Raw genomic sequence first — 13,598 nt, forward strand, 5'->3', positions numbered from 1 at the left:
CTGCTGAACAGCGGGTTGGGGGTTCGAATCCCGATCTCTCTCTCTCTCTCTCGCCACGTGTTGTATGTCTTTCCCCTCTCTGCTATCTACTTCCTGTTTCTACAGACTGCTACCGAAACAAAGCAGTAACAACAGAACTAAACTGTGTGTGTGTGTGTGTGTGTGTGTGTGTGTGTGTGTGTGTGTGTGTGTGTGTGTGTGTGTGTGTGTGTGTGTGTGTGTGTGTGTGTGTGTGTGTGTGTGTGTGTGTGTGTGTGTGTGTGTGTGTGTGTGTGTGTGTGTGTGTGTGTGTGTGTGTGCGCGCGCATGTGCGTGCAGATAAGACAGAAGATGATGTTGAAAGGGAGTCTCAGTTGTTGGAATGTCGACTAACTCTGACTGAAGAACGCAACGCTGTCCAGGTCCCTTCAGCCGGGAGTGGAATCCCTGGAGCCCCTGTAGAGAGGTAGTGTGTGTACAGTATGCATGTAAAACACAGAATACATGTATTAATACAAATGTGTTGAGCGTCAGACTGCCCATCCAGTACAACCACAGTCTGTGTGTGTGTGTGTGTGTGTGTGTGTGTGTGCGTGTGTACCCCATAGCGATGATTTGTTGGCTGAAGGCTTAAAAAAATGAAGATAAAATGTGAGGACAGAACAGTGAGGACGCCAAAAGTGATTGGTGTGACTTTTTTCCCCAGCTGAACTGGAACTGTGATACCCTTTGTTTCATGCCAAATATTGAAAATTATAATCAATGAATGTATACAGTTTGCTATTTTTGAACTTGACATTTTTATGTTTTGAAATGTATTGCCTATAGTGACTTGCCCAGAATAGGGGCACCTTGGTGAAAGCGGTTAAATTGCTCAAGGGGCAGGCACTTATCCTGACAACCTAAAACGATGTTGTGTGTGTCTGCTTTCTGCTGAATGTTTATGCAGGGTTCCTGTCCCTGGAATGGAAACACACATACCTGTCTTGTTCCTGGACCTCAGCGGTACGTTCTTATGTCTTGTAATCAATGCAACACATGTAAAAATGTTCTCAAAGGTTATCTCACAGCTTACTTATCATACTCCTGTTCTTGTCTTCTGCTATCATCTTCTTGCTTGTTTAATTAGTTTCCTATATTTCTTCCTCAACAGCGGACGACTTCCAGGACAACCTGTCAGCGCCCCTGGCAGGGGGCCTGGATGCTCTACTGGCTGAGGAAGACGAGGATGACTTCTTTGACCTTCACGTTGTCAAACACTATGACAATGAGGTGGGGAACAGATAAGGAGAAAACATTACTGGCATGTTAAATTCATATTGGCTGGTAGAGCAGACAGACCTTTGAGTTGCTGTGGGACCAAGATGTGCATGCATAGTCGAAGAAACCTTGTTCGAGGGCTCCTGTTAGGGTCTTCAGGGTGTTTTTGTTGACCAGTGAAGAGATCCTGTATAGGAATCTTGTTCTTTGGTTGACTTTATTTTTATCACCGGAAAGATTTTCCTCCCGAGTGGAACCTAGGTAGGTGATTTCATCTTTTCGTGTGATAATATTGCCACCCACTTTAACTGAGAAGCCGTCTGCCTCGCTGAGATTACTATTTGATCCAAAGAGAATGGATTCAGTTTTTCATTAGCAGATTCTTCTCTCCCAGCCTCATCCTCTCACCCACTCAACTGGTGCATCTTTTAACCCATTTTGGCCTGACCTAAAAAAAAAGAAATCTTCTAAATCCTCCAGTTTTCTAAAATAAAAATGTTATAGCGCGCCACTCGGTGGCCCGCTATGAGCTTGTAGATCTGCTATTTTTCAATAGCTAAAAAAATGGGTTAAAGTGTGATATTCAGTGATCATACCGTTTGTCTCCTCCTGCCCGCCCACGTCTCTCCTTCCAGGTGAAAGCAGAGGCGTCCTGGGACTCCACGGTCCACGGGTGTCCCGAGTTGACCCGCGGAGCGGCGGCTGACCAGAGGGTCTATTTGACGGTGCGTGCCGTGGTCCTGCTCAGCCACCCGGCCCACATGCAGCTGGTTCTGAGGAAACGCATCTGTGTGAACCTCGCCGGGAGACAGGTACAGTAGGAGGCAGCACGTTGCACTGTACATGCAGGCTAATATGACGGCATGTTGTCGAGATGTTTTTAGAACTTGTTTCCTAGTTCTTTTGTCATTTTCTCAATTCATCTAGTTTTATAATCCGTATTGATTTTCATTGTACCACAACAAGTGCACGATTACACTTCACGTAATGGCATTTAAAGCATGAAAAAACACATTCCCTCACTATGTCAATCACTGTCATTCTAACGCATGTTCTCGATGTATTGATGAGTATTGATGTGCTGAAATGGTATTGTGTGTTTTGTATAAACAGGGTTTTGCTCAGAGTCTGTTTAAGAGGATGTCCCATCGTAGCACCATTCCTGGCTGTGGAGTCACATTCGAGATCGTCTCCAACATCCCCGGGGTGAGGCTTGATTCTTTTAAACTTTGATGTTATTAATCAGAACAATGAAACATATTTACGCCATTTTGAAGTTTTAAACAAAAAATATTTATTCTATCATTGTGTTCCGCTTATGACGGTTCCAATTGAAAGAGTTGAGCATTTCCTTTTGTAGTCTTTGTAATTATTGTGGGTCTGTCTATACGGGAAAATATTGGTGGTTCATGGTCTACCAGCTCAGTGGCCTTGTGGTTAGAGTGTCCGCCCTGAGACTGGGAGGTTGGGGTTCAATCCCCGGCCGGGTCATACCAAAGACTGTAAAAATGGGACCCAATGCCTCCCTGCTTGAGACTCAGCATCAAGGGTTGGATTGGGGGTAAGTCCCTGCGACATACTAGCGTCATGTCCAGGGGGTGTACATGGCTCGGCAAGGCTACTTACTTTATTATGGTCTGAATTATTATAAATAAATAAAGATACATTAATGCAATACTATACCATTCTGCATAATTCTGCCCAGTGTGTTTTTACATTGTGGTATTGCTATTAAAAACCCCTAACCCCAGGACATCCAGGGTCCAGAAGACAGAGAGATGCTGGCCAGGTTAGCAGCCAGCGCTGAGGACGGAGGCCAGTCTGCAGACAGCGAGGCGGCCATAGAGAAATACCTCCGTAGTGTCCTGGCTGTGGAGAACATCCTCACCCTGGACAGACTCCGACAGGTGCTGTAGACCAGTGGTTGTCATACGTTTTGGTATGCATTAGGCCACGGACCCCCATTATTCTGAGAGTGCACAGAATGGAACTGAATGGACCCCTACATGACTGTAACTTCTATAAATGGACCCTTACATGACTGTAACTTCTATAATTTAGCTGGGAAGCCCTGTGGAACCCCCTCAGGGACCCCTGGGGACTGGACTTTGAGTACCAGTGCTGTAAACACACATTATGTCACACATACTATTATCTTTGTTATAGTCTTTAAGTCATAGTTTGGTTTGATTAACAGTGGAACATAAAAGCACAAAAAAGTACAAAACACAAAAAAAACACACATTCCTCCTTCGTCCATATTTTTCACCACAGTGTCGTTACATTCACAGCTTCGTCTGTATAATGTACATGAAAATAGACTTTGCATTTGTTTACATTTTCATAACTAACAGACTTATTAGACTTTCCTACGTTTTTCCTATTATTCCAAAATCAATCATTTTAAATCAACTTAATTTGACAAGGAATAAGAAGAACACAATTATATTATGCTTATTGAATTCCCTATCAAGTCAATTCCAATAGGTTTTCATATCACACTTACAATGGAATACAATGGCTTCCTTGAAAATCAAACAAACCGCGATAAGCTTTGGGAAATACATACAGTCCAGTCTAGTACATCAATGTAGTCAATGGCCTAAAGTTAACAGTATGGCCCTTGGCTTTAAGTGAACTCTTGATTTGTGTGTGAATGCGTTCATGGATGTGTGGGTTTGTTTGTCTAGGAGGTGGCAGTGAAGGAGCAATTGGTCAAAGCGAGAACCCCCAGGCGTTGCCTCAGCTCTCCTAATGTCCACAGAGTAAGTCAGTGCAAACAAAACGCAATGTTGAGTCCAAATCAAATCACAGGTTGTGTTGACTTATTGTAAGTTGGATTCTTGTACAAGTCCTGGTCTCTGGAGATCTACGGTGTACACTGCCGCTAACCCCCAGCATAATACGTTTTAAATCGGCATTCAAAACAACTCTTATCTTCATGTGTTTGGCATTTTCCAGTGGTCTTGGCAAAGGTGTGTTTTCATCTAACTGTAATGTGAATACTTACTGTAGTTAACCATTTTTCACCACCACTAACCAGGGAATGTGATGGCTTTGTTTTTATTACAGCTTGAAGTGTTTCCATTATTAACCAAGTCTTCCTAACATTAACTTCCTCTAACCACGCCCCCAGCTATCAGCCAGCAGTCTAGATCTAAGCTCTTCTAGTCTCAGGCTGAATGACTTCAAGGTGAGACTGCACTAATATAATATATCTATACTATATATATATACACACTATATATACTATATATATAGTGGATATATAATATCACTTAGATATAAAGCATGTCTCTACCACTCTGTGCATTCATCGGTCGGTGTGTCTGTCTGTCTGTCTGTCTGTCTGTCTGTCTGTCTGTCTGTCTGTCTGTCTGTCCATCCGTTTATTCATCTATTCATCCATCCATACTCTCCCAGGGCTGGGAGAGCAACCTGGACTTGTCTATAGTGTCTCCAGTGTCCAGACGCACACTGCCCAGCTCCGTGTCCCAGAACCTGCACCCTGAAACGGGTATGAAAAAAACAAAACACCAAACACAACATTGCATGAACCTTCCTGAGGCTTGAATTCTCCTTCCCTTTTTACTGTCCCCAGTGATGATTGATGACTCTGTTTATATACTTTGTGACAAACTGCAACTGTCTTCTACTTGTTACTATCATGCAGACTTATCTCTGGATCTGCTTTGCTAACATGCTTCATTTCTGCCTGTATGTTTTCATGTCTTTTCCTTCCTTCTCTCCTTCCTTCCTTCCTTCTCTCCTTCCTGCTTTGCCCTGAACCCATTATCTCTTCCTCCCACTGTTCCACGCCTCGTGTTTCTTCTTCTTCTTTTGGTTCCTCATCTTTCGCCTGAATCGCTATCCCTCTGTTTCTGGACTCTTGTCCTCCCCCTCCTCCATCCCGTTGTCCTCCGTCCATCCCATAAGTGCGTTCAGGCTTTGCTGCGTCTTATCTCTCTCCAGTGAAGGCCATGCCCAAGCTACTGAAATCCCTGTTTCCTGTTGGGAAGGAGGACAGGAGAGACCAGAAGCCTGTCCACCTGCAGGTACTCTCATACCAGTCAGTTTAATTACACAGTCACAGCGGTCATAGTGATGATTTGATGATTTGTTTTTTTAGGTTTATTTGTAGGCTTTTTCTGCCTTTATTGGATAGTGTACAGTATGGTGACAGGAAATGGGGAGAGAGATGGGGGGGTGACACGCGGCCAAGGTCGTCGGGATCGGGAGTCGAACCTGTGACACGCCGTCAGGCTGGCTTAGCAGCCTAGGTGCCCGGACCGCTACACTAGCCACCCGGGCCTCATATTCTGGTCTGCATCATCGTTTAGGCTGTTTGAGACATCACATAAAACATACGCACCACAAATAGGTCAAATATACAAGAACACTGTTTTGCTGATGACATTGGGAAGCTTCCTCTCTGTTAACTTACTACAGTGCCATGTGACAACCTTCCTATTTTGCCTATAGTCCTTCGAATGTAACCTTTTAGATAAATGAGATCTAAACAAAATCGTATTGTCTATTTAAAGAAAATGGGGAAAAAATGGCCAGTGTGTGTTATGACATCAATCTTGGGCAGTGTCCATCTTTATGCACCAGGCTGTGTTGGATTGCAGGTGTCCTGTGCTGCTGCTGAGCCCAAAGGGGAGACAGTAGCTATGTTTGACCTCCTATCTATGGGCCCTACTAGCCCTGGAGTCCATGTACGTGTAGGTCCTGCTGCTCAAAGGATCAGGAGCACAATGTGACCCGAATCACACTGCTTGATTTCACAAACACAATCTGAAGATGGAAGCATGAAAACCTCTTGTTGAATGTGAAACCAGGAGGAATGCATGATAATGACAAATCAATCACAAGGATCAAGTCATTGATTGTTAAAGAACATCCTTCATCCTTCTTAATCTACTTGGTCAATATATCGAATCGGATTTGGCCTTTTTCTGCCTCTTGTGTTTAAGCACTACTCTGAACATAATAACGGGTCCGTTTAGAAATATTCATGTTCCAAAAAGTAGAAACTAATATCAAAACTACTATGTAAACAGGCTGGGGAATTGGGAATTGGCTTTACTAAATTGGGACTTGAAGGGGAGGACATTTTTTTTATTTTTTTATTTTGTCTTGAAGGGGCATGATTTGTGCAATAATACTCTTTGCATTATGTCTGCCCTATGATTCCTGAGATCTATACTATTTCAATTACAATAAAAGGATTTTGAAAAGAATGAAAACTACTATGTAAACAATCAGTTAAACATTTGGTGATTGTTATCTGAGCTTATCAGTTACCTGTGAGGCCTGATTAAAAACCAGGGTACTGCTGCATTGTCATTGATCACTTGATGTACAATAATCCATCTCTTTCATTTCTAGAGACATTTCTGATTGCAGTTCTTTCATATTATCTTCTCAAAATTCTCTTTTCATCTTGGTGGTTAATGTCCACTACACCCCTGGAAATGTATATGATCTCCAGGTTGAAATAGTACTGAGAGATGCCAAAACATTTGTCAAAATCTACCTAAAAATGTCTTGATAAATTCGACTCAACTTCTCATTCCCTTCCTGTCTCAGAGTTTGCCTCGCATCATGGTCCAGTCTGCCAGTGTTGAAGAGGGCATGAACACACAACTGCACCCAGTAAGTCAGTGGAAATACAGTTCAGTCTTAGATTGTAGAATTGAGTATGTGCACAGCAGCCATTTTGGAAAGAACTCTTCTTACTTCTGGGCCCCTTCCCTACTTGCTGTGGTACCGATGATATTAATTTAGGCTATGTTCCATTTAGCGTACAGCGGTTCTCAAACTTTGCCATTTCAATCGATAACTCTTGAGAGTGTACAAATCAAACCAAAAGGTACGGGGAGGATCCATGGAGGGTCCATTTGGTTCTGTTTGTACACTCCCACAGTTACACACCCGTACGGGGCCGTTGGTTTGGAACTTGGAGACCCACTGGTGTAGCGGACTGTTTCCAGTGAGCCAACATGCACCCTGACTCTGTCCAGAATGGAACAGCCCCTTAACCCTGACTCTGTCCAGAATGGAACAGCCCCTTAACCCTGACTCTGTCCAGAATGGAACAGAGCCTTAACCCTGACTCTGTCCAGAATGGAACAGCCCCTTAACCCTGACTCTGTCCAGAATGGAACAGAGCCTTAACCCTGACTCCGTCCAGAATGGAACAGAGCCTTAATTAACCCTGACTCTGTCCAGAATGGAACAGAGCCTTAACCCTGACTCTGTCCAGAATGGAACAGAGCCTTAACCCTGACTCTGTCCAGAATGAAACAGAGCCTTAAATTAACCCTGACTCTGTCCAGAATGGAACAGAGCCTTAACCCTGACTCTGTCCAGAATGAAACAGAGCCTTAACCCTGACTGTCCAGAATGGAACAGCCCCTTAACCCTGACTCTGTCCAGAATGGAACAGAGCCTTAACCCTGACTCTGTCCAGAATGGAACAGAGCCTTAACCCTGACTCTGTCCAGAATGGAACAGAGCCTTAACCCTGACTCTGTCCAGAATGGAACAGAGCCTTAACCCTGACTCTGTCCAGAATGAAACAGAGCCTTAACCCTGACTCTGTCCAGAATGGAACAGAGACTTAATTCGTATCATCGGTAACACCTGTGAAGGGTAAGGCCCGGAAATAGTTAGTTATTCTGTGTGCATATACCCTATTGTGTGCAACTCACAGGGTGGGACGGTCCTGTGATATGACATTTAGATATTTTTTCCATTTAACCACTAATGATATATTTTTTAGACTCCTATCGCTATCAGCTATTTGTTTTTATAAGATTAGGCTCAGTCCTCCTGTTACTTGATGCTGAATCCGTCAAATAACTTTTCTAATTATTCAGTAACCTTACACGTTCTCTGTAGTCATCAAAACCACTGTTTGCGAGAGTCAGCATTCCGTATCTGGCAACATTTCATTCAGTGCTGCACTCTGTCTCATACGTTGCGATATTTGACTTAATATATAGTGGATTTGATTTATCTTGAAAACGAAGGGCCTTGGAGTTGTTCTTTTGAAATGCAGGTATAATCCAGCTAGGGCTGCAACTATCGATTATTTTCGCAGTAATTATTCTATCAATTAAGTTTTCCATTAAGAATATATTTAAACAGGAAGTGGGCCTAAAAACAGGAAGTAGGTGTACAAGCCATATTGCGTATTACATTTTTGTCAGACCACAGGATAATGTTATAACCCACCCAGCCTAATTAGAATGATTAAAAAATAAAAGAAGTCATTATTAATATATTCTTTTAAGAAATATATATTTTTTTTTTTTGGGGGCTGTGGAAGTGCACAGTACATCATTTTATTGGGGCTATAAACAGCGGCAGGTATAGTGTCTGTCTCTGAGGTATCGCAAGATTTCGTTGTTATTTGTAATGCTCCAGCACTTCCAGTCACTAACAACCCCCCCCCCCCCCCACTCCAGGTTCCCATGGAGGAAATCGTCCTTCAGGAGGTGGAATCGGAGAGCCCCAGGTGTGTGCCCATCCCGCCGCCAATCATCCCAGAGACGGAGGTCTCCACCCCTAGCCCGGAGAGCGAGGCCTCCAGTGGGTACATATCCACCAGTGTTTCCACGGCAACGCTGTCCGACATGTACACGCTGAGCTGGGACCTCCCTCCAGTGTCCAGCAGTAACAGATCAGAGGGCTCTGAGGCAGCAGACCTCCCTCCAGTGTCCAGTAACAGATCAGAGGGCTCTGAGGCAGCAGACCTCCCTCCAGTGTCCAGTAACAGATCAGAGGGCTCTGAGGCAGTGGACCTCCCTCCAGTGTCCAGTAACAGATCAGAGGGCTCTGAGGCAGTGGACCTCCCTCCAGTGTCCAGCAGTAACAGATCAGAGGGCTCTGAGGCAGCGGACCTCCCTCCAGTGTCCAGTAACAGATCAGAGGGCTCTGAGGCAGCGGACCTCCCTCCAGTGTCCAGTAACAGATCAGAGGGCTCTGAGGCAGCAGACCTCCCTCCAGTGTCCAGTAACAGATCAGAGGGCTCTGAGGCAGCGGACCTCCCTCCAGTGTCCAGTAACAGATCAGAGGGCTCTGAGGCAGTGGACCTCCCTCCAGTGTTCAGTAACAGATCAGAGGGCTCTGAGGCAGCAGACCTCCCTCCTGTGTCCAGTAACATATCAGAAGGCTCTGAGGCAGCAGACCTCCCTCCAGTGTCCAGTAACAGATCAGATTGCTCTGAGGCAGTGGACGTCCCTCCAGTGTCCAGTAACAGATCAGAGGGCTCTGAGGCAGCAGACCTCCCTCCAGTGTCCAGTAACATATCAGAAGGCTCTGAGGCAGCGGTCAGTGAGGATGCTCAGGACACTGAAGACACGAGCAAAATCCCCTCCGATCTCTCCATGGCCACAGAAGAGGAGTCTGTGCCTGCCAATCAGTCGGAGCCTCAAATCAGGTCATCACCTGTTATGAATGACGAAGCGGCTGCGGAGAGGACAGAGCCACTCCTAACAGAACCTGTTATGAATGACGAAGGGGCTGCGGAGAGGACAGAGCCACTCCTAACAGAACCTCCTCCTCCGTCCGAAGAACCACACTCGGCAGAACCGAGCTCCGCTCTGTCAGACTCTGACGGCGAAGGAGACGAACCACAGAGCCAGCTTCCCACAACATCACCAGAACACCTGCTGCATTCGGACCAGTTAATCATTAACTGGTCTGACAATAAAATATACGCAGAGGATAATCTGTCCGTGTCGGATCAAGAGGACCTGGTTGAGTCAGCAGAACCAGAAGAACAGCCCAGCCATGGTGTGGCATCAGAACCAGCTGGCCAGATCGAACAAGAGTCAGAGGTAATGGCTGACAAGTCTGATTCAGAACAATTATGCAATACAGAAGTCCATAAAGAGACATTAATAGTTCTAGAGAAGGAGTCGGAACCACCAGTTCCAACAGACTCAAAACCACAACTCTCTCATACAGAACCGGGGCAAGCTGAAGCTGAACCGAGTGGATTGGAAGCAACACTGGTCCCAGCCCATCTGGAAAGTGAAGCAGGTTCAAGTCTGTTGAAAACACCCGTAAATCTTCCACCACTACTGCAACTACAACAAGACCAACCATCAAAACATACTGAACCATCAGCCCAGCAAGACTTGTGTGATCCAGGCTTGGCCAAGACCACAGCAGTGACCCTGATGCCTTCTGAAGACCCGGCTGCTACCCCTGCCTTTTCTGTAGATTCTCCCCCAGAAGAGGCAGAACCAGCCCAATTCCTCCAAGTAACTCCTCCATCTCCAGAACCATCTACTGCCAACACTTCAGCCCAAAATGTCGCCTGCACCCCAGTTTCAACCTCAACCCCAATCTCCACCCCAGCTACAGATACAGTCCCACCTCAAACCACTGCCTCTGTCCCTGCCCGCATTAGTGCACCTTTAACACCATTTAAGCCTGCAGTGAGTCCCTTCAAGATCCAGAAGGTGAAGTCGTTCGACATAAAATCCTACCATCGCATCATGGGCGAAGAAGGTGAGGAGAAGCCGGGGCTGATGGGTAGAGCCAGCAGCCTGGGTGTGGGTCTCAACGTACCCGACCCGATGGAGAGGCTGGAAATCATCTCCGACTCCGAGGACGGAGGAGGCGGAGCCGCTTCTACTGTCATTCCTGACTGGTTGAAGGAAGGGGAGTTTGTGACTGTGGGAGCCAATAAGAGTGGCTGCGTGCGTTACGTGGGACCTACAGACTTTGCAGAGGGCATCTGGGTGGGAGTGGAACTGGAGGTGCCAGCAGGTGAGCTACGTGGTGCTTCATCCTCTCAACCCTGACACATTTTCATTTGAATGGCTTTGATTTGCTTTTTACATCCAATCTCATCTTCACTAACATATTTTGCATAAAGGTAGTCATTGTGGTAACCATTATTTGGTCTTACATTGATCTTATTACCTGTCCTGTGCCATCTCGTTGTTTTCTCTCTAGGAAAGAATGATGGGTCTGTAGGCGGCAAGCATTACTTCCACTGTAACCCTGGTTACGGGGTGCTGGTGAAGCCTGATAGGGTTACCCGGGGTGGAGTCAAACGGCGGCGTCAGCAACAGAAACGCCATACCGTCAACCTATCAGGATCCAGCCCAAACCTAGCCGCTCTCACAGCATTGGCCAAGGGGGAGGGGGGATCATCCAGCCGCAATAAGGGAGAGAACCGGAAGTCTTGGAACAACTGAAGCATGGTTCTCTTCCTCACCTTCTCAGTACTCTGTGCCCACTCAGCTGTCATTCATACACCTCCGCAGAGTGAGCGCTGTTTGATGAATTTCAGCTTGTGCCAGCCTAGCTGAATATAAAGTAGTAAGTATAGGTTCCCAGCCTTCCCTGTTTCTGTGAGGAGAATGACATGCTTGACCTATCAGAAACATTCTGGGGCACAATATACCCGGTAATCATGATTTAAATGCATATTTCAAGGTCTGGAGAAAGAAAATCACAAAATGTATTTGGCTTTGGTTCGGCCACCTGAGACAAATGGGATAAACCACACTTAGCACTTATACAAGTGCAAACAAAGCCTTTATTGTGGTATTCTATACTGACAAAGAATTATGATGTATTATTGTGTTGCTGCTCTTGATTTCAGCACTGTCACTGACTTGTGCAAAAATATATTTTGACATAGGTTAAAAATTTGTGAGCTGAGCTACTTAGTGTTTCGTTTGATTTATCGTCTAAGCCTCAAACGCTGACACCTCAACTGTACATAATTTTACAATTATTTGAACTGTATATCAGCAGATGATTTTGCACCGGTGTGTCTGGAAGAGCTGAACTGCTCAACACCCACCCAGCCGTCATTCACATTTTCACAGGTTCAAACTGGATGGTGATTATATTCTTGTGCCTTGGCTGTCCTGCTAATGCGCCTTTGTAGTATAAAGCCTGCGTTGCACGCTATGTCACGCACTGACAATACCAGAGCTACAAGCTCAAAACGCATCGTACTGTGACGTGTGTTGTGGGCTTATAGATTGGCAATTTGTTGGTGCAAGACAGGGCCACCCAACTACTGTAAGTCCAAATCTCCCGTAAGTTCGTAACCGTTCACTGTACTAGTACTGTGCATTGAACAATATCTGCGGGAACTTGTCCCGGGGCAGATGTTTGGAGGTATGAATATGTATACGGTTTATCTGCTGCCGTTTTGGAAACGAACAATATTTTACACTCTTTTGTGCAAAGATAAATTACCAATTGTGAGGTTAGTAAGGGGAACTCCATTTCTACAGAGTGGTGTGTGCGCTTTGGATAAAGGGCTATTGTTTTATCTATGTGATGGATGTGAGGATAATTGGGGGGCTTTGGGATTTCAATAGTACAATTGCATTGATGTTTGTTAATTTATGTCTAGCACATTTTTTTTTACTTCAAGTTGATTGATTTGACTGCCTGAATGTTTATTTATTTTAAGATGGAGACAGAATATTCTTAATGAAATGAAGAAAATGAAATTCACCTGTTTTATATAAATGATGTTTAATAAACTTTATTCTGCTCTTGTCAGCCATGTTGTCACTTGCTTGACAATCTTAAAAGAATGTGAACCATGTGCCTTGATGCTTGCAAGTAGGCTAGTTGGCTAGAATGTATTGTGTTTTACACTATGCTATTGATTTAGTATGATAAATCAATTCTATGTCTAGGTTTCCATACGCCAAGAGACTGTGGAAGGGATCTTGGAATGTCAGGTATCACATTTATTATTAAAGAGATTAGATTCATGAATGTGATGCTGTGTAGTGTCCTCTCTAGGTTGAACTCAGAGCAGACGATCCCTCCATCACTTCCAGTCATCCCGGTTCTCCATCTGGCCAGCTCATTGGTGCTTTGCGCTCCTGCGTCTTTCTTGAGAAATTGACACCAGCTACCTGGCTTACAGCATTGTTTTGAAGCCAGCAAGTTGGTTAACCAACCAGGTAAAACAATCTACCTGAAAATAGATAGCTATAAGTGAAGAGCAATTTCCGCAATTACCATTTCCGCAATTTCCATTTCCGCAATTTCCTCAATTTCCATTTCCACCATTTCCGCAATTACCATTTCTGCAATTTCCGCAATTTCCATTTCCGCATTTCCACCATTTCTGCAATTTCCGCAATTACAATTTCCGCAATTTCCATTTCCATTTCACATTATGTAGTTACGTTGATTGTCCACCAGGTTGTGCACCTGCCTGGATAAGCCATTTCCCCAGCCAGGAATGTTTTAAGGAAGCAATATAGTTAGTTTAGTCAGTCCACTTAATAGTTTCACATGTGAAAGATTAACTTCTACAGAAGAAAGAATAATAAAAACAAAAGATTTCTGCG

General features: G+C 44.8%; 1 protein-coding gene across 7 annotated transcripts in view; it reads left to right on the forward strand.

Annotated features, from left to right (window-relative positions):
• The window catches only part of LOC308333811 (kinesin-like protein KIF13B), a 40,137-nt gene extending 27,345 nt beyond the window's left edge, over positions 1–12,792 (forward strand). For 4 of the 7 annotated variants that reach the window (XM_080790293.1, XM_080790294.1, XM_080790298.1 and 1 more), the window contains 13 exons: positions 319–445; positions 929–984; positions 1,133–1,251; positions 1,875–2,051; positions 2,353–2,445; positions 2,991–3,146; positions 3,930–4,004; positions 4,376–4,432; positions 4,663–4,756; positions 5,176–5,294; positions 6,832–6,897; positions 8,715–11,028; positions 11,218–12,792. In XM_080790293.1, coding sequence (XP_080646419.1) covers positions 319–445; positions 929–984; positions 1,133–1,251; positions 1,875–2,051; positions 2,353–2,445; positions 2,991–3,146; positions 3,930–4,004; positions 4,376–4,432; positions 4,663–4,756; positions 5,176–5,294; positions 6,832–6,897; positions 8,715–11,028; positions 11,218–11,462 — 3,698 coding nt within the window. In that variant the 3' untranslated portion in view covers positions 11,463–12,792. The remainder of the gene's footprint in view (positions 1–318; positions 446–928; positions 985–1,132; positions 1,252–1,874; positions 2,052–2,352; positions 2,446–2,990; positions 3,147–3,929; positions 4,005–4,375; positions 4,433–4,662; positions 4,757–5,175; positions 5,295–6,831; positions 6,898–8,714; positions 11,029–11,217) is intronic. The other 3 variants (XM_080790295.1, XM_080790296.1, XM_080790297.1) reach the window with 3 other exon arrangements.
• Positions 12,793–13,598: the final 806 nt, after the last annotated feature.

This window comes from Protomyctophum bolini, assembly GCF_963924005.1.
Source record: "Protomyctophum bolini genome assembly, chromosome: 19".
Lineage (NCBI taxonomy): Eukaryota > Metazoa > Chordata > Actinopteri > Myctophiformes > Myctophidae > Protomyctophum > Protomyctophum bolini.